Raw genomic sequence first — 26,081 nt, 5'->3', positions numbered from 1 at the left:
AAGAAACTGTTCCTAAAGCATTGTGTCTCTTCAAGCTCCTGTGCCGCCACCTTGATGGTAGCAATGAGAAGAGGGCATGTCCTGGGTGATGAGGGTAATCTGAATTACTCAATACATCTAAATGTTCTTTGACTTTGTGCCATCTCCCTGTTGCCTGAATTGTTATCAATTGACATGAAACCAGTGCAAGTTGTGCACTCGTTCTGTAAACCAGTGACCAATTCGACTGCCAGCGTTCATAGTTGTTATCGAGCTAACATTACTGCAGCAATATTTCTGCAACTTTTCTGCATTTTAAGATCTGGTTTGGAGGCCAAAATAAATGACTGGCCCTGTTTCAATAAAAACTTATTCCAGTGAAACCCTGCCTTTATACCTTGTTTAATCTAATGTTCAATGTTCATGGTCAGAGTTCTCTCCCACAACTATTTCTAACCAATTGTATTTGGCTCCTAGTTTAATGTCAGCTGAAGTCAAGTTTGTCATCATTTCACATGGTAACAAGTCATTACTGATTCTTGGATATGCTTCTCCATTCAGTTTTATTCTCTTCGGATGTATTGTTATTCTCCGAGTCTTGAAAAGCTGGTTCAATCTTTTTATCTATTCTCTCCTCCTCCCACTTCCTTAACACACATGTATCTGGTGCACTGAGACCAGTGTGGTTTGAATGGAATCTTTCTGTGCATTGTAGGTTGGGTTTAGATGTATTTCAGTATGTTCTTAATGTGAGGATTCTGTCAGATGATGGCAGCTAAAAGATGCTTGATCTCTCCAAAGTAACTTGGTATCCACTTGTAGTTTATATATTTTAACCTTCTCTTATCAGATGAGCAGTTGGCTGTGAATAGGGAGAATGGACTGGATTTCTTCAGAAGGAATGAGAAGGCTGTTTAAAATGATAAATACAACAGATTCTGCAGATGCTGGAAACCCAGAAAAACACATAAAACGCTGGAGGAACTCAGCAGGTAAGGCAGCATCCATGGAGAGGTTTAAACTGTCAGCAATTTGGGCTGAGAAGGGTCTTGGCTCGAAACGTTGAGTTTTATTTCCCTCCATAGATGCTGCCTGCTCTGCTAAGTTCCTCCAGCATTTTGTTTGTTGCTGTGTTTAAAATGTTTTTACTAAGTGGACTCAGAAAATATTGTTCCTTGTGGTGGTGGGGGGGTGGTAGGGGGGAAGAATTGTTTGTGGAACCCATCAATAAAATAATCAAATTAGAAATTCCAAAGAAACTTAATCGAAAGCATGGTGAGAATGTGCAACACTCTACCACAGGAAGTCTGGATGCATGTGTAAGATAGATGGAGGAGAATACGAGGGAGATAGAGCTTTGATAGATTTAGATAAAGGTGAGACTAGGCTTGAGTGGAGCATAAATACTGGCATCAATTGTTTTAGCCAAATACCCTGTTTCTTTGCTATAGATCTTAACATACCAGTCAAGTCAAGTTTGAGTTTATTATCATTCAATGGTACACATGTTTAATGCCAAACAAAACAATATTCCTCTGGACCAAAGTGCACAATACAGTACATATAACACACACAACACATGTAATATTGCTACAAATTAATAAATAATGTGTATTTATGACACAAGTTTAAACTTAAACAGTATAACTCTACTGATGCTTCATGTGTGATGAGACCTGGGTGGTGGCAGAGAGTTCAGCAGTCTCACATCCTGGGATAGAAGCTGCTTCCAATCCTAACAGTCCTTGTCCTAATGCTACATTACTTCCTGCCTGATGGTAGGGGATCAAAGATTGTTGGATGTGGGGGATCATTGACGATGCTAGGAACCCCACATTTGCAGCGTTTCTGATGTTTGACATACTCTACATGTCAAGCATGGGAGCATTGAGTTTTTATCGATATTAAACTTTAACTCTTACATCTTATTGCTGGTTTTCTATATGGGAAGTAGGAATGAAATTACCCAGAGACCATCTACTCTGGATGGGTAGCATGTTTGTTTTTTTTTTGATAAGTGATCAGGCCTGAATTGCTGTTATGGTTTGATGAAGCATTTTGTTTTAAATCCTGGAATACTATTATCATCTAATTTGTGGCCTACTCGTATTGAAGGTGTATTTGCACATTAATGTAGAGAACCTGAAGCATGTATCTCCTTGTGCAGTAACATAGTGAAGGGCTTGCCTTAGATTCAGAATTTGCCATGGGCACAACTTGAAATGCAGAAAAGTGACAGCATTCGGAGATGACGATGTAGGCTGATGGAAAGAGCAGGCACGTGGGAAAAGCAGAGAATTTTAGTGAAAGGATAAAGAGGGGTGATAAAAATGGAATAGTAGTTTTAAAACGGTAGTGTGAAAACAGGCAAATCAGAAGGCACTTGTGTACAAAGCAGAAGAAATTAACAAAACAGTTAATAAATTCTTTGTACTTCATAAATTGATTAGTATCCCAGCTTCCTGGATTTGAGAATATCTTTGCATTCCCATCCTGTTTAATGACACCCAAAAGAAGTCTGAACATCAATGTGGCAAGGCAGGTTGTCCAATGAGTAACCTTAGTCCTCAGCAAAGACTGGGAGACTGCATGCTCTGCAAGAGCTGTCCTCAGCTGCATGGGTACGAAGGAGAGCAAAAATGGAATTCACCTCTGAAACAGGGGGTGGACAACGGGATGTCAAACAGCATTTTGCCTTTAAAATACGGTGAGACACTAATAACCACATTTAAATGCCCCTTGTACATATTTATGCTGAATACAACTTTGAGTGACATCTATTACTTATTTCCATTCTGCTTAGTCGGGGAGTACTTGAAAAATAATTAATCCTGAGCAAAGTTGTTCAATTTGTGGTGGCACGATAGCGTAGTGGTCAGCCAGTAATCCGGGTTGAATTCCGTTCCTGTCTGTAAGGACCGTTTTTGTACGTCCTTCCCATGATTGCTTGGGTTTCCTCGTGAGTGCTCCAGTGTCTTCCCACAGTCCAAAGGTGTGCTGGTTGATCGGTTACATGGGTGTAATTGGGTGGTGTGGGCTCGCTGGGCTGGAAAAGCCTGTTACTGTGCTGTATCTCAAAAATAAATAAAGTAGAGCCATTCTCAAAGATCTATTTAAGGAGGGAAACTGCTTGTCAATGACACATAGGTTGTCAAGTCCACCTTTCTTGCTGGGTTGACTGAGCACAGATCAGAATCTGCATTCAATTTTGTATGGTTGCCTAGTGTGTGTGATTTATAATGGAAAAAGTCTATATGGGTCTTAAGGCTCTGCTTTTTAAAATTCATGTACAGTCATCTCACTACTGGTTCCTCCAAGTCCAATGTTCATGCTCCCTTCCTAAATTGTGAATCCAGCAGTTGCTTATAAGTACTGTTCCTTAGTGAATGGTCCTTCATGTGGGTGAGGTTTGACAAGTGATCTGAGACCCAGAGGTGGTTGGGAAAGGTTTTGTGCTGCAGTCAATCTGTTTAAAGCCCCTTCTCCCCTTCCTCATTCAGCTACAGGCCAACCTGGTAATAGGTGGTAGACATTTTCTTCAGCATGTAGCCTCCTACTCCTCCCAATTCCCAAGCTGATCTGTGGGTCCATGCTTCAAATGCACACTAGTACAGGCTTTTATATTTGGATTTCTCCAAGCTTGAATTATTTGTCCATTATTCAAATGAAAATGTAAAAAGTATAAAATGTTTTTTGTGGAAAATTTGAACTCCTAATGAGACCACTATCAGTTCACCAGAGAGCAGTTTTCCATGTTCAATGTGCTCAAGATTTGAACTGAGAAGTACTCATTAAAGATTTCACTCAGCAAGAATGGTGAAATGCATGCAGTGCAGGGGATGACTTCCGTGCTTAACCAAATGTAACTAGTTAGAACACTGGACTAATCTAATCCAGTCCGGTTAATCGCCATCACCTTTTCAGAACATTAATGTGTCCTCTGGCTAGTTGTGTATTCATAATAAATGTTTGAGTTCAGAATGTTTTGGTTGTTTCATTATCATAGGTTCTTAATGTCTGCTTTGGGTTTAATTTGCATTAACATTTACAGCCAACACGGAGTTTCTGATGGAGCCAAGCAAAGAAATGAGTTGAGATGTTGAGGTTGAGAGGCAACTAGCGCGAATGTTTATTGCACACTGTCCTACACGTGCAATTTCTACCACATGACGCAGTTTTCATGCACAACCTCCAAATGACCAACTTTTTAATTCATAAGTCTTCTCAAGTGATCTTGATTTCTTGCACTTCCCCCTTCCAGATGCTCAGCAAATGTTTCCATACTACTTCAATACCACACTTGCTGTCCTTGGTATACAGGACAACAATGTCACCACTCCTCCGCTACAATCATCTCACTAGTAGACTTTCCACTTCATCATCTTTATTTACTGTTCTTAAGGCACTGACAATTAATCAGTGACCTTTGCTGCTTGCCCTCCTTAGCTCTCTGTGAGGTCTATAGGCTCTCTCATTCTGGGGATTCCCAGCTGACCATTTTCAAATTGGCATTGACTACAGACCGTGGATATTAAGAGCTGCTAGCTAGTATCTATCATCTATGGAAGGAAATAAACAATCAACATTTTGACAGGACTTATGAAGGGTCTTGACCTGAAACCTCAGCAGTTTATTTCCCTCCTTTAATGCTGCCTAACTTGTTGTGTTCCTCCGGCATCTTGTATCTATTGACTGGGCCAGGCAAAAGCGTGAAGCTGTATCCTAAATCCCTTGGCAGTGAAGATATGTGACTTGATTACCCCAGTACTAGCTATTAGCCCCTCACATCTGCCTACCTTACGAAGAAGTTTGTCAAATTCTTGTAAACTATCCCGAAGACTGAAGCCAGGAAGGTTGATGGGCATCTTTGATACAAATGTTTCTGCCCCAACATCCCCCTATGAGGCTGGCATCAGTTTCTTTATTTTAAGTAGGTGTCAGCTTTTCAGAGAAAGTAATTTTTAGTTCAATGTATTAACTTTTAATGGTAATTTGGGTACATTGTCATTTGTACTGAGTGAGCTACAAGGAATTTGAAGCTAATGTAATGACATAAGCAGTTTAACTGATACAATGTGTAAAACTCGAGCAGATTAGCAATCTGTGTGAGTGATTAATTCCTGCATTAAACCTAAAGCCATTTGCTGCTGCTTATAGAGGCCCAGTGCATGCAATTCAATGGCACTCAAAGCACAGTAGCATTAGAAATTAAATGCAGCCTATCGTACTTCAATGAGTATTGCCAAGAGCAGTACTTAGTCATGTGTGAAACTGGGCTAAGTGATATGGACCACATTGTTACTCACATTTGTGTAATTCTGCTGCAAGTTTTCCTGCACCTGAAGGTTTTTACCTCATACCTTTTCTTTCAATGAAGGACTTTTATTTTTCTTAATATATAAAAACTAAGTTAACTATGTGTTTCCATTGTTGGCTATGGTTAGAAGGGTAATTCCATATACCAAATCATGAAGGATTTTTTTTTTAGCAAAAACCCATAATCTGATGGAAATCTTATACTTTATTTTCTAACTGTTGAGCTGTAGGAGAAAAATCCAGTGCTGATTTCCCTCGGTAGCTGCTGCCTACTTACAGTTCTTCAGCATTTAATGTGTTGTAATTTTGATCATGTGACTGACCTTCAGCTGAACAGGCAAATCTTATAATATCACATTGTTGCAGACATGTTGATTTGTGACAGAGTATTGGGGATAATTTCTCTCACTGAGGTCCATCTATACTAAAAAAAATCATTTGTTTGCAGCAGTATTCAAACCATCAGACTTCCTATGCTGTAACCATCTGTTTACATTGCATTGGTCTGGGTTTTGTTATGATCTCACCTGTGTAATTGTGCCATATATGCCAATAGGCAGGCATTTTGTTTTCATGTTTTTTAAAAAATTTAAATAGGGTTGACTTAAAATCTTTGAAGCAAGGTAGTTTCTCTTGAGGATCATAAAACATTCCTGCTTGAACTTTAAAATGGCAGTTGATTGCAAAAACCAAAATATGTATTACTTGGAGCCAAAATACTCTTAATTTCAGTATGTCAGCAGGCTGCATCTGCTGTAACTTGTCCAAGTTGCATTACTTGATAGCAAGAGACTCTTGAACAAGACTCTTCCTGTTTTGAGGTGCTTGTTCTTTTAACGATGTAGGTAACTATTGATTTGGGAGCCAGTAAGAATGTCTGCCCTGTTATTCAGAATTGCAACTAACAAGTTTTAGTTACAAATAGAAATCTTACCTGTTATTATATGTCTTATAGTTTATTCAATGTGCATCTTTAAGTTCCTTAACTTTAGTCCAGATATACACAGAATGGGATTCTCCATATGTTGGATAGAAACAAGAGGATAAAATCTCGACCAGAGCGTTTCCAGACCTGCAAAGACCAGTTTGATCTGATAGTGACGTGTGAGGAGCGTGTGTACGATCAGGTGCTTGAAGGTAAAATGGCCATCCCTTGTGTTCGCCACGCCATTGACCTAGATGCTTGTGAAAAGTGGTTTGCTGATGCCCCCATCTTGTGATTTCCCAGATCTGAATTCAAGAGAACAGGAGACATTCCAGTCAGTGCATGTCATAAACGTGGACATTCAGGATAATCATGAAGAAGCCACAATTGGAGCTTTCCTCATATGTGAACTATGCCAGTGTGTAAGTGTTTACACTTTTGTGTATTGGGAACATGGGGAAGGAATGTGAGAGAGTGCTCAGCACAGATTTACGTCCAACAATCAACCCAAATGGGATTGTACTTGTTCCCTAGCCAAATGTATGGGGGTGGATTTGTCAGTTATTTAACTGGTACGATTTCTTCACAGTACAACATGACTTTCTGTTTCTTGAACAGTGAATGTAGAATATTCCTTGATGCAGCTCATTGCTCTCTGATGGGTGCAATTCAGTACATGCTGCAACTGGACAATTTTTTTAAAACCAGAGTTGATACTTGCCAGTTTTTTAAGTTCCTGTTGTGACTGAGCTGCCAGCATTAGGTGCTTTCATGTGATACTCCACCTTTGACACTAACTGCAACTTCAACCGGGGTCATAGTCTCACCAAAATAATTAAGTTTGATTCCTGCCAACTAAGTTAGGGGAAGCATGGATGACTTGGTTCTATTGTCAGTACCAAGATGTTGTGGTGCTTCATGTGTAAAATAAAATCAATGGAATTTTGGCATTCAATTCACTCATTACCCATCTTAACCAGCATCATTCCACACCTCGTGTGCAACAAGAAACTCGTGGCTCAGGAATAGGCTTCAACAAGGCTGTGAATCACGGTGTGGAGATGCTGAAATCCCACATAACTGAAATCCGAAAATGAACTCCAGTTCACTACAACATGCAAGTCTAACCTATTAGGAGCAAATATCCAATCACTGTTTCATTATTGTGCTATAACATCAGCACACAAGGATAACTCTTAAATGTAGACATTTAGGAAGGAAAATTAGAGTTTCTAGTTCTCATGAAGCTTAACTCAGTGCTCACAAAGCTGTGGATTTTTTTGGGAAGCTCTGTACTCGGAAGTGTTGGATAAACTCCCATGCTGTTAATAGGGAATCAATCCATCATAAACCCAAGGAAAGCTCCCAGCTCTTGGACATCCCATGGTCTCAGTAGGAACTGCATTCTGGATTTTAGTGCAACGTGTTTGTGGACCTTCCCGTTGCTGCCGCCTCTGCAAGGTGAGATGAGACTGTGCATATTCCGTTACAATGGGATAGTGGCCTGTAGCACGGAGCTTACTTCTTACCCCTTGTTCAGTCCCTTCCCACTAAACCAGAAGCTCAGTACATTGGCCTTGACAACCAAGGACTCCAGAGAATACAGTGCTTAGTTTAATGCATGAACATTGTATTCTAAAAACCGGTAAATAATCTCAATGTTCACTTTAGTTCGAGCATCTTGGTTACCATCATAACATGAAGACCGGGTACTTAATTTTTACAATAGGTTTGTTATCCTTTGCTGTTTAAAATTAGTTGCTGTACTTATTATATTTGTGACAATACCCTGATTTTTTTTTACATTGTTTTCTCACATTTTTTGGTATTTCTGGTGGGGAAAGGAGGTGTAAATGGGACGGGGGCGGGTGGTGGGAGAAGGTTGGAGAATCCCAACAAGCTGAACAAAAGCCAAATTCTACAGACGCTGGAAATCAGACACCATAAATGCTCGGCAATAAAACTGCTGGAAGAACTGGACAGATGGAGCGGCATCTGTGGAAAACAGTACAGCAGGACTCAGCAATCCTGCTGAAGGGTCTCGGCCGGTCCGAAACGTTTCCACAGATGCTGCCCGGCCTGCTGAGTTCCTCCAGCATCGTGTGTGTCGCCTGAATTTCCAGCATCTGCAGATTACTCTTGTTTGTCAGTGGGAAGAGGCATTGACGAGGCTTTGGGTTGAAGCCCTGTATTGTTCAGAGTGGAGGAGGGGAAATGGTCAGTAAGAAGAAGGGAGGGAGGTTTCCTCTCTCACATATTGGCCATCTCTTTTCACCCTCAATCCTGGTGCGGGACATCGACAATTCCACCCCGCCCCCACCTAATGCTGCTCCGATTCCGGCATCTGCAATCTCCTGTCCCCGGTACTGTATAAGTTAGAAATCCTCGGGTTCCGACAGCATCTGCGAAGAGAGAAGCGGAGCGAACTTCGCAGGACATTGACCTTGAGAACTGTGTCGGGTTCCCTCAGCCTGCACCTTCCCCCTAGAGGGGGTGTCAGTGGGGAGGGAGGTGAGGGAAAGGCGGGACAAGGGACTGGGACCGGGAGCAGGGGACGAGCAAAGTTTTACTAGTGTTGGGAAGAAGGTTCAACGAACCCTGCTGAACTACACCTGGGACTCGTGCTTTTTCCACACCCCCTGCTCTCCTGAGTTCCCAATTTAACTGGAGGAGGTCAGCTGAGGATCGGGGGCCTCGTTGTCCCAGAAGTATCTCCATCTGCGTCCCCTCCCCACCCACCCACGCCCCTCTGCTTCCCTCCCCCTCCCCAGCACTGTGATAAACGCTGACCTTAGCCATGTTTGTCCCGTTTAGATTCAGCGCACCGACGACATGGAGAATGAAATCGATGAGCTGATCCAGGAACTGGAGGAGAAGAGCGGCCGGACCTTCCTGCACACCGTCTGTTTCTACTGAGGGGGCAGGGCAGGAGAGGGAGAGGGCGCGCAGGTCTTCTGCCGCCGCTGCAGTGCTGATCTGTATATAATTTATAGTCTATTTTAAGTTTGAATCGCTGCTCGGCGCGGGTCCTGTGATGTGTCCGAAAGAACCTCTTGTAGAGCGGGTCTGACGATGGCGCAAAGTGTATCCAACATGAAGCTTCATTAAAAACAAAACCATGGCCGGAGTCCAGTCCTCAGTCTCTCTTTATTTCTCAGGTTTTACAACAGAAGACTTTTTTTGGGAGTGGGGGAGAGGATCGGGGCTGGGAGGGGGTGGGGAGGAGGAGGGTCGCTGATTTCCCCGGTTCGGGGCTAAAGAGGGAGCTGGGATTGGCGGGAGACGTGGTGCGGAATACAAATGTGCAGCGGCATCGTCGCGGCTGCCAGTCGGCAGGGCGACGGCGGCGCAGGCGGCCCCCACCGCGCTGCTGAAGGTCCCTTCCACGCTGGGGGGTGGCTGCTCCAACCACCCCCCTCCCCAGCAGCCCCTCTCTCACCCCCTCCCCCTGCTCTGAATTATTTATCGTCTGTGGGGCGGATCAATTGTTAAACTGCGGCAGCGAACCAATGTGGCGCATGTGAGGGAGCGTGGAGCCGACTGCCGGTCCAGGGGAGGGAGGGGAGGGAGGGGGGAGAGTGAGTGAGTGTGGGTGTGTGTGTGGAGGGGAGGGGGGTAACCGGCCGCGCACTCCCGGGACAGCTGAGGGAGCTGGAGTCCGTCAGCAGCCAAGAGACATTGCGATTTATGCTTCCTACCGCCAACACCATGATCTTCATGTTCGTAGGGACGTCGATGGTGATGGTGAGTGAGCAGCGGCTCGCTGCATGCTGTGTTGCGGCGGTTTGCGGCGGCCGCCCTCTCGGCACTGCTCCGGCCGAAGCCCTCACCTGCTCTGCCTCTTGCTTTGTCCGCTCTCTTGCAGGCCATAGCTTGCATCGTGGACATGAATGCCCTGCTCGACCGATTCCACAATTACATCCTGCCGCACCTGCGGGGCGAAGACCGGGTCTGTCACTGCAACTGTGGAAGGTAAAGCGAGCCGAGTCGGGCCGGGTCCAGCTGCCTTCCTCTCCTGTCACCTCGCTCTCCACCCGCACCCCCGTAACCTCGGCCACACTGACTCGGCAGCTCCCTCTCCCTCTCCCTTCCCCCACTTCGTACCCCTGCTTCAACCTTGCCCTCTCCTCTCCGTCACCCGCAGCCCGGAACTTATGGCCTCTGCTCTCACCCACGCATTCCCTCCAGCCCGCTTCACCCCATCTCACTCCTCCATCCATGCCACACTTCACTCCTTTTCCCATCCCTCACTTACAGCCTCTCTCCCTCCACTAACTCGCTTCCCCTCTCTCCTCTAACTGGTTCCCCCTTCTCTCCTTCCTCCCCCTTCTCTCCTTCCTCCCCCTCTTGTAATCTTGCTCCTCCTCTTTCCCTCTAACTTCCTTCCTCGCTCCCTCTAACCTTTCCCTCCTCTCCTCTAATTTGCTTCCCCTCTCCCTCTTTGCTCCCTCCTCTCTCCTTCGCTCCCTCCATGTTCCCTCCCTCCCTCTTCGCTCCCTCCATGTTCCCTCCCTCCCTCTTCGCTCCCTTCTCTCTCCCTCCCTCCCTCTTCGCTCCCTCCTCTCTCCCTTGCTCCCTCCTCTCTCCCTTGCTCCCTCCTCTCTCCCTCTTTGCTCCTCCTCTCTCCCTTCCTCTATTCCTCACTCTCCTCTCCCTCACTCCCTCCTCTAACTCACTTCCCCCCACTCTTTCAGACACCACATTCACTACGTGATTCCTTACGATGCCGATCAGTCTGTGGTCGACTCCTCAGAAAATTATTTTGTGACGGACAATGTGACGAAGCAGGAGATTGACCTGATGTTGGGGCTGTTGCTGGGCTTCTGCATCAGCTGGTTTCTGGTGTGGATGGATGGTGTCCTGCAGTGCGTGCTCCGGGCATGGAGGACGAACAGGCGTTATGGTGAGTGGATCTGTGAGGAAATGTGGACAGGCTGTGACCACCAATCTGATCCTTTCATTAAATTTGAGCGAGGCGCAATAACCCCTCGCTCAACGTCAGGCCAAGGGAGCAGACATTGAGATACTTCGATAGAGAAATTTGGGAGGATATGACTTCCTCTGACCTTGTCTGCTTTAGTCAGATGATTCTGACATTGGGTGCAAGAATATGGTTTGATGTTACACTCAATCCTGCATCTAAACCCAAACAGGCTTTATGGTTCCTAATCCCTTTCCTAACAGTTAGTACGATTATGATGCAAAGCCCTTGACTGAAATGTTAATGATTTCTCTACGGAGGCTGCCTGACCAAATGAGCATTTCCAGCACTTTGTTTTCATTACAGGTGTGCAACAATTTCCTTTTGGAAAAAATAGGAGCATCAGATTTGTGGAGGAGGAACATCTTAAATTTTGCACTTTTTGGATTGTTTGCTCCTAGTAGTGTGACAAGCCTCCAGAGATTAGAGATTAGCTTTATCTGTAGCCTCAGAACATACAGTGGAATGTGTCGTTTATGTAAAATCAATTCAGCGAGGATTTGTTGCCGCTGGCAACGTAACATGCCCACAACTTACCACTCCGTACGTCTTTGGACTGTGGGAGGAAACAGAGTATCTGGGAGAAACCCAGGCAGTAACAGGGAGAACGTACAAACTTCTTACAGACCCCCGTCACTGGCACTGCGCCACCTCGAGATGTTCTCAGCACAAACCAAATGATTTCATTGACATTTAAGGGTGAAATATGGAAAGGGAACTCGAGGGGGCTACCTCTTCACTCAGAGGATGGTAAAAGTGTGGAATGAACCATCAGCGGAGGTGGATACAGGCTCGATTTCAAATTTAAGTTTAGATAAGTACTTGGATGGGAGGTGTGTTGGATGACTTTGGTTCAGGTACGGGTTGATGGAACAAAGCAGTATGGACTAGATGGGCTGAAGGGCCTGTTTCTGTGCTGTAGTGCTATATGATTACGGATTGTGCTGGAGCAGCCCACAAATGTCGCCGCTCTTTCAGCACCAATATAGCATATTTGTAACTTAATAGACATCCGTTAGTCTCATGAGACCATAGATTTGCACCTTGGAAGGTTTCCAGGGCGCAGGCCTGGGCAAGGTTGTATGGAAGATGGGCAGTTGCCCATGCTGCAAGTCTCCCCTCTCCATGCCACCGGTGTTGTCCAAGGGAAGGGCATTAGGACCCATACAGCTTGGCACCGGTGTCGTCGTAGAGCAATGTGTGGTACCTTGCTCAAGGACACACAGACTGCCTCAGCCAAGGCTTGAACCAGCGACCTTCAGATCACTAGACGAACACCTTAACCACTTGGCCACCAACTTACTAACCTTAACCATATGTTTCTTGAACATGGGAGGAAACCCTACACGGTTTTGGGTTGGGGGGTGGTAATGTACAAACTCCTTACAGGCACCAGCTACAGTTGAATCCTGATCATTGCGAACTGGCTGAAAAGTAATCACTCCAGCCATTAGTGCCGCTCATCAGTTCTTCATGCACTCCTAAACTTGGTGAAAGTCTCAATCTTGTATCAGTTGTGTCTCCATGGGTACCATTCATGTGTCTGGGTCAAATCATTGTGATTCCAGTCTGATGCCAGGGCTGTGACAACTCAGAGCAGGGCTGAGGACATGTTACGTTCGGTGGTATCAAACCATTACCTTGGTACTTTTACCCAGAAGAATGCCCACAGCAATGATAATTGGTGGCTGATGTCCAGCTCTGACCTGATGGACTGAGGAGCCCATTCTGTCCTCTATGACTGTTATTTTTTTTTAGAAGAGCAAGGAAGTTGCACTGGGCTGACCTTTGTCCTCAAAGGACACATTAAAAACCAATTATTTGTTCATTAACACATGGTCATTTGTGGGATCTTGCTGTGTCAACAGGGGGCAGCCCTTTAATAATTGAGGACAGGAAAGGTGGTTTTAAAACAGCTTTAGACCTGAAATGTTTCCTGCTTCTCTCTCCACACATGTTGCCTGACCGAGATTTTCCAGCATCCACGGAATTGTGTTTGAAAAGGAATTTTTTTTTAATGTCTTTGAAAGCGTCTGCGTTCTCCTCTCTAAACGGCTGCTCTGTGCCATTTTCTTTCAGATGATTCCTGGTCCTGGATCCCGAGGTTATGTAATCTGAAGGATTTCAGGAGGCGCTCCCACCGTCAGTACGAGGAGTCTGCGGGGAACATGGTACACATCAAACAGAAACTGTATCACAACGGGCATCCGAGCCCTCGACACCTGTAACCTTCAACTGTCAGAAGCTGGGACTCGAAACGAGGAGCCTGTGTAGACTCCAAATCCTTTTAAAAAAAAACACAGATCAAAACCACTGCTGCTGATGATGAGATGGCAGATGCCCTCAGCCAGAGTGACCTGTACATTCTGTAAATACCCTGGGTTACAGCCCAAAGCAGCTGCTTCTCTCTAATCGTTTCTTATTTTGAGTACTTACACCGAGAGGTGCTTCAAAATGACTCAATGGTAATCTGGTTTTAACTTTTTTGCAAACCTTCTCATCACATTAATATTTGCTGCCACCTCCCCTCCCTGCCTGTAAACATGGAACTCCCTCCATCCATCAGAAAACCAGATTCGGTGCACTTTGATAAAGCAATGTTTCTTTCCAAAATTACCTGTTAAGGCCCACAGTTGGTGGAGGATATGCAGTTGGCCTGAGTGATTGCACCAGCCCGCCAGGTGTTGGCCCTGGGATCACGGTGGAGCAAGAGCCAAGTGTGAGATGGCGGAGGTAGATGTTTCTCCATCCTGCTGGTTTACACCTTGAATGCGTTTGCGAGGCAGAGATGAGAATTTTTTTTTAATATTTGAAAATGGAAAGGTTTAGATCTGAAGTGACTGCGGTGCCTAGCAGTAGGAGCCATGGGCCCATCACCAGGTAAGGGATTCAAGGGCAAAAAGTCAAATCACAGGCCCTTTGCACTGAAGGGATTTAGAGCTGTACGATTCTGCAGATTGTGACCCAAGGACAAGTGTAAAAAAAACATTTAATAGTCTACAGCATTCTGTACAACCCATCATTAAAAATATAAATTCCCATGGCTTCTCCTTTTATTGAAGTTTAATATTGCAACAGACGGAGCAAGAAGTTTTATAAATTTGTAATTTTTTGTGTAGTTAAATGTAATGGCTGTCAAATTGCCTCTTCCTGTCAAACCTCTTTCCTGCATCTTTTCCCTACTGCCTCCACCTCTGGTGCAGGAGTGTTCACTGCATAACCTCTCAGCCCTAACCCACCCCCTGAACCAGAAGGCTGGTTCAAGCCTGTAGTGATCCAGTTACCCATGGTCATTGCTGTCTGAGAGGAGATTTAATTACCAGGGGTTGGGATATATACCTAGCGTAGAAAACTAGGGCAATAGGTGGAATTTGTTTGGCAACACAATAAACTGGGCAGTCCAGTCCATTTGAACTGTAGCCTTGAATTGGTCACTTCATAGGAACAACAGTAAATGCCACGACCCTCCGGAAAGCCGGTTGCACATCCGCGATGGTGATGTCTCTTGGGTACCTGGATTCTAACTGGGAGAAGAGATCAGAGGAAGCGAGGTGTGTGAGCCGTTCCGACGTGTGTTTTATCATTGACTCTTTGCAGTAGTGTTGATTTGTTATCTTGTTGAAATGTGCGTGAAATGTGTAAGGGTGTGAAGTTGGATGGAGGCACAAAAATGCTTAAAAAAAAACGTGGAACAGGTGAATGTGAAACGTGTCAGCGAAAAAAAATTAAAAAAGTAATTTCAATGTTAATTTGTGTAAAGATTAGATTTCTTTCCCCCCTGCGTTGTGCCAGAATTCCATTGAGACAGATCACCAATACCGGTAGAAATTAATGGAGCTGTTTGTGCCACAGACTGTGCTTGCTAACCAGAGCCCTGCTGGCAGAGGCATAGCTGGCGAGCACTGGCACAAGGACACAGCAGCTGATGTTGCTGGCCCACAGTCCCGAGCACCTGGGATCAATCCTGACCTCCTGTGCCAAATTTGCACAATCTCCCAGTGGATTTCTTCCAAATCAATAAAGAGAAGTTGGCAGGGATGTGAAAGCTTAAGTTGTGAGGGTAGAGTGGAATTGGTCTGCTGGGAGCTGGCAGGGGTCTGATGGACCAAATGAGCTCTTTCTGTGCTGTAATGTATTGTACTAGGTCTGTCTGATTACCAGAACTGTTAACTAGTCTTGCTGGCAGAGTTGAACCAGGGACCCTGTTAGCAGCACTATTCCTAGCAACAGGAATGCTTTTGCCTGCTCCCGTACCCAGTTCATCTTCAGTCGGTCAAAACAATGACCACGGTAATGCAGAATAGAATATGGCAGCCGCTATGTATTTGGGGGGGTGGGGGGTGCAGATTTCTTTTGAAGGAGTGTGTGGGAGAAACCAAGTCAGCCATAATTACAATGTAGAAAGTGCTGATGAGAGGTCTCAGGCTGAAACATTGATTCTTTATTCCTTTCTGATGCTGCCTGACCTGCTGAGTTCCTCCCAGCATTTTGTATGTGTTGTTCTGGATTTCCAGCATCTGCAGAATCTCTTGTATTTATAAAGTAGAACGTCCAATTGGCCCAAGTTGGTATTTAACCTCTGCCTGCCCACCAAACCCCTCTTCAAACTAGTGATGTTATCATAATAGTCTGTGCTTCTGTCACTAACTGGGTGTTGTCATCTTGTTGAGCCCATTAGCCAACTGGGCATAGGGCAATAACAGCAGTGTCCCGGAGTCCTCTGTCCTGGGCCAAGAAGCCTGATCTCGGCCATGGTTATCTGCATCTTACAAATCCTTCATTTAAAAATTTCAACGCACTCTCCTAAGTCTTAGATTTAAAGTGATATCCCCTTTCCCTCCCCATCCATCACAAGGTTGGGCTACGTTTAGTCTTTTTTAAAGCTGGATAGTGTAATATGCAATTAAGGTGTGGTATAGTTTGAAGGCAGTTGACCCACAGTCCAGAGTTTGGAAGTCAAAGGTTGTTAACTTTGCAGGGCAGGACTGTGAACTAGGAAGACGGTGGAGAGCTTGTATTGGGCTGCCGGTGTCCTCAATGATGAGTGAAGAATGGACTTGTGCAGGGCAGTAGATAATTTAACTGCTCAGTAGATTGTGAGCTCTAGTACAAGCACCAGCAGTGGTTGCGCCTTCAGCAGTCTCAGCCAACACTTTGAATTCCCCCCCTGAACCTTTATTAATGCCTCCTTTAACATTCACCTCTTTGACCAAACTTTTAGTTCATGGGTTCCCAACCCGGTGTCCATGGATGGACCTCTCGGTTAATGGTATAAAAAAGGTTGGGAATCGCTGCTTTAGTTTCTCCTACCAATGTCTCCATCATTGTTCCGTATTCACTTTTCCCAGACTGTGCTTGGGAAAAGATGTCTGGGATAATTCAAGGTGCTGTGCCTCTAGCAACCGGCATCGGCCCTTTACTTGCACAGCGTGAGCCTGTATAGTTACTACTGTATGGTGAGGCTGTCTTTGTCTCCTAGAACTAATGTTTACGTACCCTTAAGGCCGCAGCGGACCTATCTGTGCTTGTCAACACTAGCATCAACCCTCACTGTGAACCCTCACCCCTCCTGTATATAGTATCACACCGTAATCTTTGAGTTTTTTACGGGTCTCTGAGATTTTCTGTATCTTAACGTCAAAGATAGAACAGTAAGGGCCCTTCTGCCCGTGATGTTGAGCCGATTTTTAACCTAATCCAAGATCAATCTAAACTTCCCTTCCCACACAGCCCTCCGTTTTTCATTAATCCATACACCCATCTAAGAGTTCCTGAAGTGTCCCCAATGTATCTGCCTCTACCACCAACCCTGGCAGTTTCACACATCCACTACTCTGTGTATTTTAAAAAAACCCTACCTTTTGCATCCCCTACCCCCCCCCCCCCCCAATACTTTCCTCCCAAGCCTTTAAGGTTACAACCCTTTGACTTGGCCAACACATGCCTTTTGCAACATATATCTTTCAGAGACACCTCCATATTTTCTGTTGCCAATGTAAGGAGCCCCTGACATGTTCCTTGTAAAGGTGTCTTTACATCTTCAGAGTACTCGTGGCGTTTCCTTTTTGTAACATGGCGGCTGAGACTGCATCCTACTTGAAGCACAATGCTGGATTTATCTAGATCTACCTCATTACCTCTCAGTCCTCCACTCGCTCCGATTTGCCTACCTCAAGCAGTGGGGTTGACAATACTCTATAGTACGCACAAATTCTGTTCCCTGTTCATCAGCTCCATCTCTCTCCCTGTCCGTACCTCATACTTTCATTACCTCAGTGTCATATTTAACCCAGCAGTGAGCATCTCTTCAGTCACTTCCTTCCTGGCTCGGCTGGTACTGAAATCCTCCTCATACAGCACAGGAACAGGCCCTTCAGCCCATCAATGTCTGTGCTGACCATTATGCCAATCTAACTAATTCCATCTATCTGTATCTGCCCAGTCCCATTTTTAAATAATGCTGTTTTATCTGCTACCACCTCATGGCAGCATGTTCTGGACACCCTACCTCTCTGTGTAAAGTAAAATCTCCTTCTCTCCTGATACCAGGGGTCCACAGACACCTTACTTAATGGTATTGGTCCAGGGCATAGAAAAGGTTGGGGACTCCCTGCCTTTAACCTATGCTCTCCAGCACTGGACTGTTCCACCTGGGAATGTGAAAGAGAACTATTGGGCATAGCTCTAGGATTGTACTCCATTGCTCAGCTATCACCCCCATAAAGGATCTCATTCAAAGCTTTGCTCAAATCCTGACGTGCATTAACCCAGCACACCACATTTATGAATTTGTTCCAAATCCCCAAATACCTCAATTTAACATTTCTTGCTTTCAAACCCCTCTGTGCCCTTGGATCTTCCTTTCCTTGTAGCTTCCTCTGGGTTCCCACTACACGATCTGTGATTCATCACACTCTGCAGCCTTTATTTTTTCACATTACTTCACCATGAGAAGCAGTGCTCGGGCCCAAAGCCCTAGAATTCCCTCGACAACCAGCCTCTCCTTGACTATTTTTGTTCCTTCAAGTAGCCGGATGTCATTGTTTTCTCTTGAGAAACTCGCTGGAATAATGTTGTTACCTCAATGGTGCTGTACATACATTCAAGGTTTTATTTGTGGTATAGTCTTTTCTAGTTTAACAACCCCTTGGTTTGTAATTCTGTTCCCTCAGAAATGAATGAACCACAAGCACTTGGTTTACCTTACTAACTTGTGTTATTCTTTACTCGTAATCGAATTCTACTCACATAATAATACTGGACTCTAGCTACCTTAGTGTAGGGTATGGGGCCTACTCTTAGACTTGCAAACATCTCCCAACTTGCCAAAAGTTGTGTTTCAATCAGACTTCTTGTTTTTCTTCTAGACTAGACAGGACAGGACCAACCTGTTCAATTTCTCCTCACAAGGGAGCCATCTCCTTCCAGGTATTAATTGAGACACCCAGCCCCCATGCATTTGTACCCTGCCCCCTTGCAATAAGGCCAGTGTTCTACATGCTTAAATTATTATCTCAAATTTGTGGTTGTTGACCTAGATCTCTCACCACTAAGATTTGATAGCATCACAGCACATAAATCATATGCTCCCTTTCCTACTGCTCAGTCATTTAACCCTTTACAATCCTTCACAGACTGTGTCCTCATGACTAACATTCCCGCTTACCTTTGTAGCATCTGCAAACCTGGATACGTTATGCACACTTCCTTCAATGATTTACAATCCATGTTAATGATCCAGAGACAAGCCACTAGTTATAGTTAACCAACTGGAAAACGCCCTGTTGGGTCCCAACATTTTCTGTTAACTAAAATCCTTTCTCCATTATCATGTGCCCTTGTGCAGCAACCTTACCAGGAATCGAAATGCATATTATATCCGTATTTCAATTATATTCATAACATCCATCCTGCTATTGGTGTTGGAAAACAGCCTTAAATGTTTCTCTCTTTCATGACTTCCCTTTCATAAAGCCACATTGAATTTTTCCAAACATTATCAACATTATCAAACTTTCCAGACTAAGTGCACCATTATCTCTTCCCTAATAAAGAATTACTTTTAATGCAATCTTTCTTTGTGCTCTCCACTTTCCTTTGATAAGCTGCCTTTTGTTTGTAGTTGCTGCAATAATATTTGATTTTTTTTATACTTCATTTTTGTCACTTTCCTTTTTGAGCTGTTCACCAATACTTTTTCTATTGTATCACCATCCTTCCCTTCAGAGGTCATCTTACCTTTCTTTCCTCCTCAGGAGTCTAAGCAGGTCCCCCCTCCCCATCTTCAATTGTCAAATTTCAAACTTCTCTCATTTACAAATCTCTCTATGAACAACCCTATCCCACCTCTGACAACATAACCTTTACCCCACTGGAAATCTCCTCCTCCATCATAAATCGACAGGGTCTCAATCTGAAATGTCCATTTCCCTCCCTAGACAGACCCTGACCCCCGAGTTTCTCCAGCTCTGCGCGTCACCTCAGATTCCAGCATCTGCAGTCTCTTGTCTCTGGATTAACAACATCTGTATCTTGATGTTACTGGCTGGAAATTCCTTCCTAATCTAGTACTTTTCAGTTGTAAAACCTCCAACAATCTAATTATCTTTCCCAAATCATCCCATAAGACAAAGCTTCAGTGGTTAGCCCAGATACAGATGACCTTATAGACCCACATCTGCCGTGTCGTTAACCTATTTCAAAATTTATATTCACTGCCATTTAAAATGTAAATGCATGTTGTTTATTTAATTAAAAGCTTATTTAATCATTAGAAAATCTGTGAAGAGTTAATAAAATACAATTCATAATTAGTTTGAATACTCTGAGCTGACTGTTAACACTTGGCTCTAAGCTGTGAATTGCCTGATCCTCCATTTAGACCAAATTTGGTAACAACACAGAAAACATTCCCATGTTGTTCATATCAAAGGAAGGAAACCGTGGTGGGGAACTGGAGTTTGATTCCTATTTATTTTTCATTTCTATCAAGACAGGGCTGCAGATTCACGTAGAGTAGCTACTCAGCTGTCACTGGATGTCCAAAATGTCAATTGCCAAAAGGAAGTTTTTTCCTCTTCCAAATATATTTCAGCCTAAACCAAGTTTCAAAGAAACTAACTGAAAAGAGAACTCGAGACTGCTATTAGTCATAATCAAGGCATGTACACATCAGGCATAAAGAAATATGTAACGTACAAGACCACAAACGATCCCTGTGACTGGGCCAACCACGTTCTCATTTTGTGGGTTTTTTTTAGACACTTTGTCTTTCACCACACTATTGTTTAGGTTCTGTGTGCAGTAGGAATGAGTCAACTATTATCCACAAAACTGGCTATTCTTGACACAGAACTTCAACAGGTAACCACTGAGAACGAACAGAATCTCAGACCTTGTTAACACTCAGCCAGTCGGGTGGCACCTATGAAAAGAAAGATGTGGTTAATGTTTAAGGTCAATCATCTTTCAACAGAAAAACCAACTCAGATCCGCTTTGTACAGATGCTGCCTGATTTAGTGTGTCAGTAAAATATTGTTAACAATTGGAAATCCCCATGGTTTGGCATCCAGCTCACCAAGCGATGTTTCCAGTCCTTGTCCCTTCACCAGGGCCCGAGATCTCACTCTCCACAAGATACAGGAGCAGAATTACACCATTTGGCCCATCATGGCTGATCCAATTTTCCTCTCCGATCCAATCTCCTGTTTTCTCCCTGTATCTCTTCATGTCCCAACCAATAAAGAACCTCTCCCTTTCAATTACCTGACTCACTGGAAAATTTATTATATCGTAACATTTTAAAAAGGTGAATTAAGAGTGTTGAGATGTTAAAGGAGATGGCAATCAATGGTCTGGAAAATCTTTCACTAACTTTCAAAGTGTGCTGGATTATTAGAGTTATACTGTACCTTTCTGTTTTATTTTGGATTTCTAGCAAAGTATTCCCCCCCCCCCCCCCCACTTTCCAGCCAGGTACAGATAAACAGCTTCCAGGTTGAATCGCTGAAAGCTGTATGTGTGCACCTGGCTGGAAACGAGAAGCTGCCACTGATTTCCTCGTTCTTAATTCACGGATAGTGAGGAACCCTGGCGGAGGCCATCTGGTCAGTATGATTCCAGTGTGTGTAGTTTTCACTATAAATAGCAAGTTATTATTATTATTACAGTGCTGGGAATAATCCCAACTGCAAGGTTTTACAACTCTGGATGTTTTTATTTTAATCCCAGTGGAGTAATTAAACCACAACAGGTTCAAATCTATTTAAATCAGAATGTAGTCAGAAACAATTATGCCTTGAGTGGGAGAAAGCTGCTGCTGCGATTACTGCTCGTGTCTTTCCATCAGAGAACATGAAAGATTTAAAACGTGTTCTGGTATTTTACACATTGCTGAGGCTATTACTTAACATACCCAACTAATTATTGACACTTAACTCTCAGGATTTATAAAAGGTGTATCATCACTTCACTTTTTTTATTGACTGGTGCCACTAGAACATTACAACATTAAGGTTCAAACTGTCCTGGTTTAATAATAGTATATTCAGAGCCCGAATTTTGGGATCCCCTGGATCACGATTGCCTCTAAGCTGGCAATACTAAGGAGTATTGATGTAGAGACACATCTGGGGGTACAAGTTAGTGACCACAGGTGACTAGGTAGTGAACACTATTCCCTCCAAGCTGCGCAGGTACACGGCTGCACATTGACTGAAATGCTCCTGCGCACGTGGCCTTTGTTGCTGTGCAGCTGGGATTTTGTTTTATTTAAAAGGTCATGCAGCTTTCAGGCCACATAAATATTTCCTGCTCAGAGCAAAGTTTGGTCTGTGCAGCAGCAGAGGGAACATTGATCTGGCCGTCTTCTGAATTACAGTGGAAAAGCAGCATATCTGACTCACTCTCTGTAATTGTGACCTTTCACTTCTTGCATAACTCTAGTATATCGTGGTGTCTCATTATCTGTGACCTCATCTTTCTGTAGTGCAGCACTCTGATCTACGAGCAGGAATTCAAATCTGATAGATATTTTAATGATCTTTTGCAAAGGTTATGCTTCCCCTATGTGCCCCTTAATTTGTGTAACACTGAGCGTGACCTATGCAGAGGGCTGCATAAATTCACCATTATTTTCCTTGGCCTCACCACCCATGTGCATAAAATCCAGAGTCTTGTATTTTCTATTTTATGTTCAGAGTCCCACTTCTAAAGGACTGTGCATGCAATCAGAATGAACGTTCCGTCATTTTTTCCTCTGAACAATTATGGAATTAAACCACCTATCTGTCCATTCTGTATCCTGTTGATCAGTTCTTCAGGTTTCCAAGCTCCTTAGCTTATAGAGCATAGAAACATAGAAAACCTACAGCACAATACAGGCCCTTCAGCTCACAAAGTTGTGCCAAACATGTCCCTACCTTAGAAATTACTAGGCTTACCCATAGCACTCCATTTTTCTAATCGCCATGTACCTATCTAAAAGTCTCTTAAAAGACCCTATCGTATCCACCACCACCACCGTTGCCGGCAGCCCATTCCACGCACTCACCACTCTCTGCATTAAAAAAAACTTACCCCTGACGTCTCCTCTGTACCTACTCCCCAGCACCTTAAACCTATATCCTCTTGGGCAACCATTTCAGCCCTGAGAAAAAGCCTCTGACTATCCACATGATCAATACCTCTCATCATCTTATACACCTCTGTCAGGTCACCTCTCATCCTCTGTCACTTCAAGGAGAAAAGGCCCAGTTCACTCAACCTATTCTCATAAGGCATGCTCCCCAATCCAGGCAACATCCTTGTAAATCTTGGAATAATTCACATTTTTTCACTCATTTAGATCTCTATTACAATAATTCTCATGAATAAGAATAAGAATACTCTAGGATATACCTTTACCTGCAAGTCCAAATCTCCTTATTGCAACAAATCTCTATTTTGATCATGAATGTACAGACTGAAATTCCTGTTTCAATCAAATCCATAAACTTAAATTGTGAATTAGCTGTATCTGCGTCATAAGAAAGTAAATACTTACACCATGGGTCAATGCTGGCTTGATATTTTGTACAACCCAAAGCTAAAGCCAGGTCCCCACCATCTCTCCAGTGCACTGAACATTGTCTAATCTCTCTTTAAAAGATGCATTGTCTTTGGCCTCTCATGACAAAATGTTTATAGCTCCCATAACCTTCTGTAAAATGTCTTCTAGTAATCATTAAAAACCAATGACCCTCATCCCTGACCTGTCTTTGTGATCTCCTAGTACAGTTCTCACAGTTTTAATCAAGTGCGATTGTGGAAACATGCACTGCCCCTAGAGTCATAAATGGTAGGTAAAGGTGTAGTGATATCAGCACTGGACTTCAAGGCAGACGGTCCTGAGTTCGAATCCAGCCGGGTCCCAACCTGGGCAGCAGCAGCATCTGCGTGGAAGAAAGGCCTGACAATCTACTTCCACATCCTGCCATGAAAACCCTACAGACCCTATGGTCCGAGGTCACGACGGGTTGGAGCTGACTAAACGACTGAGCAACCAAAAAAAAAGTGGTAGTACCATTTAATTAGTTGTGGTTGGTCCTCAGCTGCTAGCACAGGTGTACAGGAGTTCATGAGAAGGATCCTGGAACGAAAGGGTTAATGAATGAGGCGCATTTGATGGCTCTGGGCCTGTAATCGCTGGAGTTCAGAAGAACTGGGGAGAGAATCTCATTAAAACCTATTGAATATTGAGAGGCCTAGAGAGAGTGGACACGGAGACGATGTTCCCTGTAGTGGGGGAGTCTAGGACCAGAGGGTACAGCCTCAGAATAGAAAGATGTCCCTTTAGAACAGAGAGGAGCAGGAATTTGTTTATGGGAATGGTAAATCTGTGGAATTCATTACCATAATCCATTGTGGAGGCCAAATCATTGGGTATATTTAAAGTGGAGGTTGATAGGCTCTTGATAAGAAGGTCAAAGGTCATGGGGAGAAGGGAGGGAATGGGATTGAGAGGGAAGACAATTCAGCCATGATGGAATAGCAGAACAGACTCAATAAGCCAAATGGCCTTATTTGCTCCTATATCTTAATTAGAATTCTCAGTACAGCACAGCACAGACCCTTCAGCCCACAAGGTCAAAACAAATAATTAAATTAGTAATCAAATTGGCCAGCTAAACTAATCCCTTCTGCCGACACACTGTCCATATTTTTCCATTTTCCTCATTCATGTGCCTATTGAAATGTCCTTTAAAAGTCTCTGATGTAGCTGGCTCTAACCCCAGCCCAGGTAGTACAATCCAGGCCCCCACAACACTGTGTATTTAAAAAAAAGATTCTCATGTCTCTTTGAAATTACCCCTCCCCCCTCACCTTAAATGCATGCCCTCTAGCATTCGACATTTCAACCCTTGGAAAAAGATGCTGTCTGCCTATTCTACCTCATAAACCTCCATCAGATCTCCTCTCAGTGTCCACTGCTCCACAGAAAACAACCCAAGTTTGTCCAGCCTCTTGTTATAGCACATGCTCTCTCATCCCTTACGGCGTTATGCTGTTCAGTTACTGTAATTCACTGATCAGACTTCCCAGCTGATTACAGATCCTGACAGCACCATGGGCACAGGGGGCACTGGAGGAACAAAGAAGCGGGAACCATGATTTAGAAGCAAACTGTGAGGTAGAAAACCTCAGATCTAGAGAGGAGAGAAAAGCATGGAAACCTTAATTCTCCCCATTTTAACAACCAAATGCCTGAACCAGAACATTAAACTTCAACAAATTATGTCTCAAAAGAAACTGCAGGGAGTTGGGGACACAGCTCAGTACATCACAGGAACCAGTCTCCCCTCTACAAACTCACTATACTCCTCAGCCTTGGTAAAGCAGCCAGCGCAGTTAAAAACTCCAACCACACTGATATTCTCTCTTCCCCCTTCTTCCATCAGGCAGAGGTACAAAAACCTACTTCCAGCCTGAAGGACAGCTTCTACCCCACCGCTATCAGACTCTTGAATGAACCTCTGGTACAACAAGGCGGATTGTTGGCCTCACGCTCCACCTCACTATGGTCTTGCACTTCTTTGTTTACATGTACTGCACCGTTTTGGTAGCTTTTACACTTTTTTCCTGCCTTGTTATTGTTTAACCTTATTCTGGATCGGGATCCATGAACTCCTTGCCCAGTAGCATTGGTCCAAGGCATAAAAAAAGGTTGGGAACCCCTGTTCTAGATCAATGCACTATGTATGAACAGTATACAAGATCAGCTTTTCCCTGTAACTTAGTACACATAATAATAATGAGCAGTAACATCTGTCATCAACATCATATCACCTTCGTCTTCTCACAGCGGTACCAACACCACCGTGTCATTCGGTTTCTCTTGGACTCCACCCCACAACAAACACTCCCTTTTGCCCCTTCCTATTCTTTGCAACCTGAAACACAAGTTTTCTTACTTTGCCTAGTTCTGACAAAAAGCCAACAACCTAAAATGTTGACTGTCCATCTCCACAGTTAATACTTGATCTGCTGTGTATTTATAGCGTCCTGTATTCATTTTTCCTTTATCTCTAGTTTTCTTTCCAATAAATTTTCACTGCCTGGGTTATTGTCTATTATGTTGTTCTTTTTTCCTGAACAGAGATACTTATTTGAAGAAAACACACAGGTCATTAACACACAATGATCTTGGGAACAACTGATGCTGAACAGAACATTAAAAAAGTCTTTGACCTGAAATGTCAGCTCTAATTCTTACCCCACAGGTACTCCCTGCCCTGCTGAGTATCCCCAGCATTTTCTTTTGCTATTTCAGACTGCCAGGACTGTATTTGTCTTATTTTCAGACCACTTAAAATGTCTTATTTAACTGAATTGAGGTTAAT

The 26,081-nt window shown here is 43.8% G+C and overlaps 2 protein-coding genes and 1 long non-coding RNA gene across 7 annotated transcripts in view; 2 read left to right on the top strand and 1 right to left on the bottom strand.

Moving 5' to 3' along the window:
* ssu72 (SSU72 homolog, RNA polymerase II CTD phosphatase) overlaps positions 1-9,329 on the top strand; it is an 81,703-nt gene extending 72,374 nt beyond the window's left edge. The window contains exons 3-5 of the mRNA XM_072245368.1: positions 6,293-6,432; positions 6,524-6,642; positions 9,035-9,329. Coding sequence (XP_072101469.1) covers positions 6,293-6,432; positions 6,524-6,642; positions 9,035-9,136 — 361 coding nt within the window. The 3' untranslated portion in view covers positions 9,137-9,329. The remainder of the gene's footprint in view (positions 1-6,292; positions 6,433-6,523; positions 6,643-9,034) is intronic.
* LOC140188759 (uncharacterized) overlaps positions 1-10,273 on the bottom strand; it is a 29,834-nt gene extending 19,561 nt beyond the window's left edge. Inside the window, exons 1-3 of one of the 3 annotated variants that reach the window (XR_011883382.1) lie at positions 9,011-10,273; positions 6,230-6,525; positions 1,477-3,052 (exon numbers count right to left, since the gene is read on the bottom strand). This is a non-coding gene — a long non-coding RNA (uncharacterized lncRNA). Of the gene's footprint in view, positions 1-1,476; positions 3,053-6,229; positions 6,526-9,010 lie in introns of those variants that run through there. The other 2 variants (XR_011883383.1, XR_011883381.1) reach the window with 2 other exon arrangements.
* Positions 9,297-14,950, top strand: LOC140188758 (transmembrane protein 240). Of its 3 annotated transcripts, none has more exons than XM_072245371.1 (4): positions 9,297-9,378; positions 10,086-10,192; positions 10,915-11,123; positions 13,281-14,950. In XM_072245371.1, exons 2-4 carry the CDS (start codon positions 10,107-10,109, stop codon positions 13,427-13,429), a joined length of 444 nt encoding a protein of 147 aa, XP_072101472.1. In that variant the 5' UTR covers positions 9,297-9,378; positions 10,086-10,106; the 3' UTR covers positions 13,430-14,950. The 3 variants fall into 3 exon arrangements, with proteins under 3 accessions (XP_072101472.1, XP_072101473.1, XP_072101471.1); XM_072245372.1 differs by lacking the exon at positions 9,297-9,378 and adding an exon at positions 9,518-9,740; XM_072245370.1 differs by lacking the exon at positions 9,297-9,378 and adding an exon at positions 9,811-9,964.
* The last annotated feature ends 11,131 nt before the right edge of the window (positions 14,951-26,081 follow it).

The sequence above is a fragment of the Mobula birostris genome, chromosome 27, assembly GCF_030028105.1.
Source record: "Mobula birostris isolate sMobBir1 chromosome 27, sMobBir1.hap1, whole genome shotgun sequence".
Classification (NCBI taxonomy): Eukaryota; Metazoa; Chordata; class Chondrichthyes; order Myliobatiformes; family Myliobatidae; genus Mobula; species Mobula birostris.
This window is presented reverse-complemented; position numbering and strand designations above follow the sequence as displayed.

Coding starts and splice junctions, on each gene's coding strand:
- LOC140188758 (XM_072245370.1), top strand. CDS start 9,908: ATGCTTCCTACCGCCAACACCATGATCTTCATGTTCGTAGGGACGTCG. Junction 9,965..10,085: donor TAGGGACGTCGATGGTGATG/GTGAGTGAGCAG, acceptor GCTCTCTTGCAG/GCCATAGCTTGCATCGTGGA. Junction 11,124..13,280: donor GAGGACGAACAGGCGTTATG/GTGAGTGGATCT, acceptor ATTTTCTTTCAG/ATGATTCCTGGTCCTGGATC.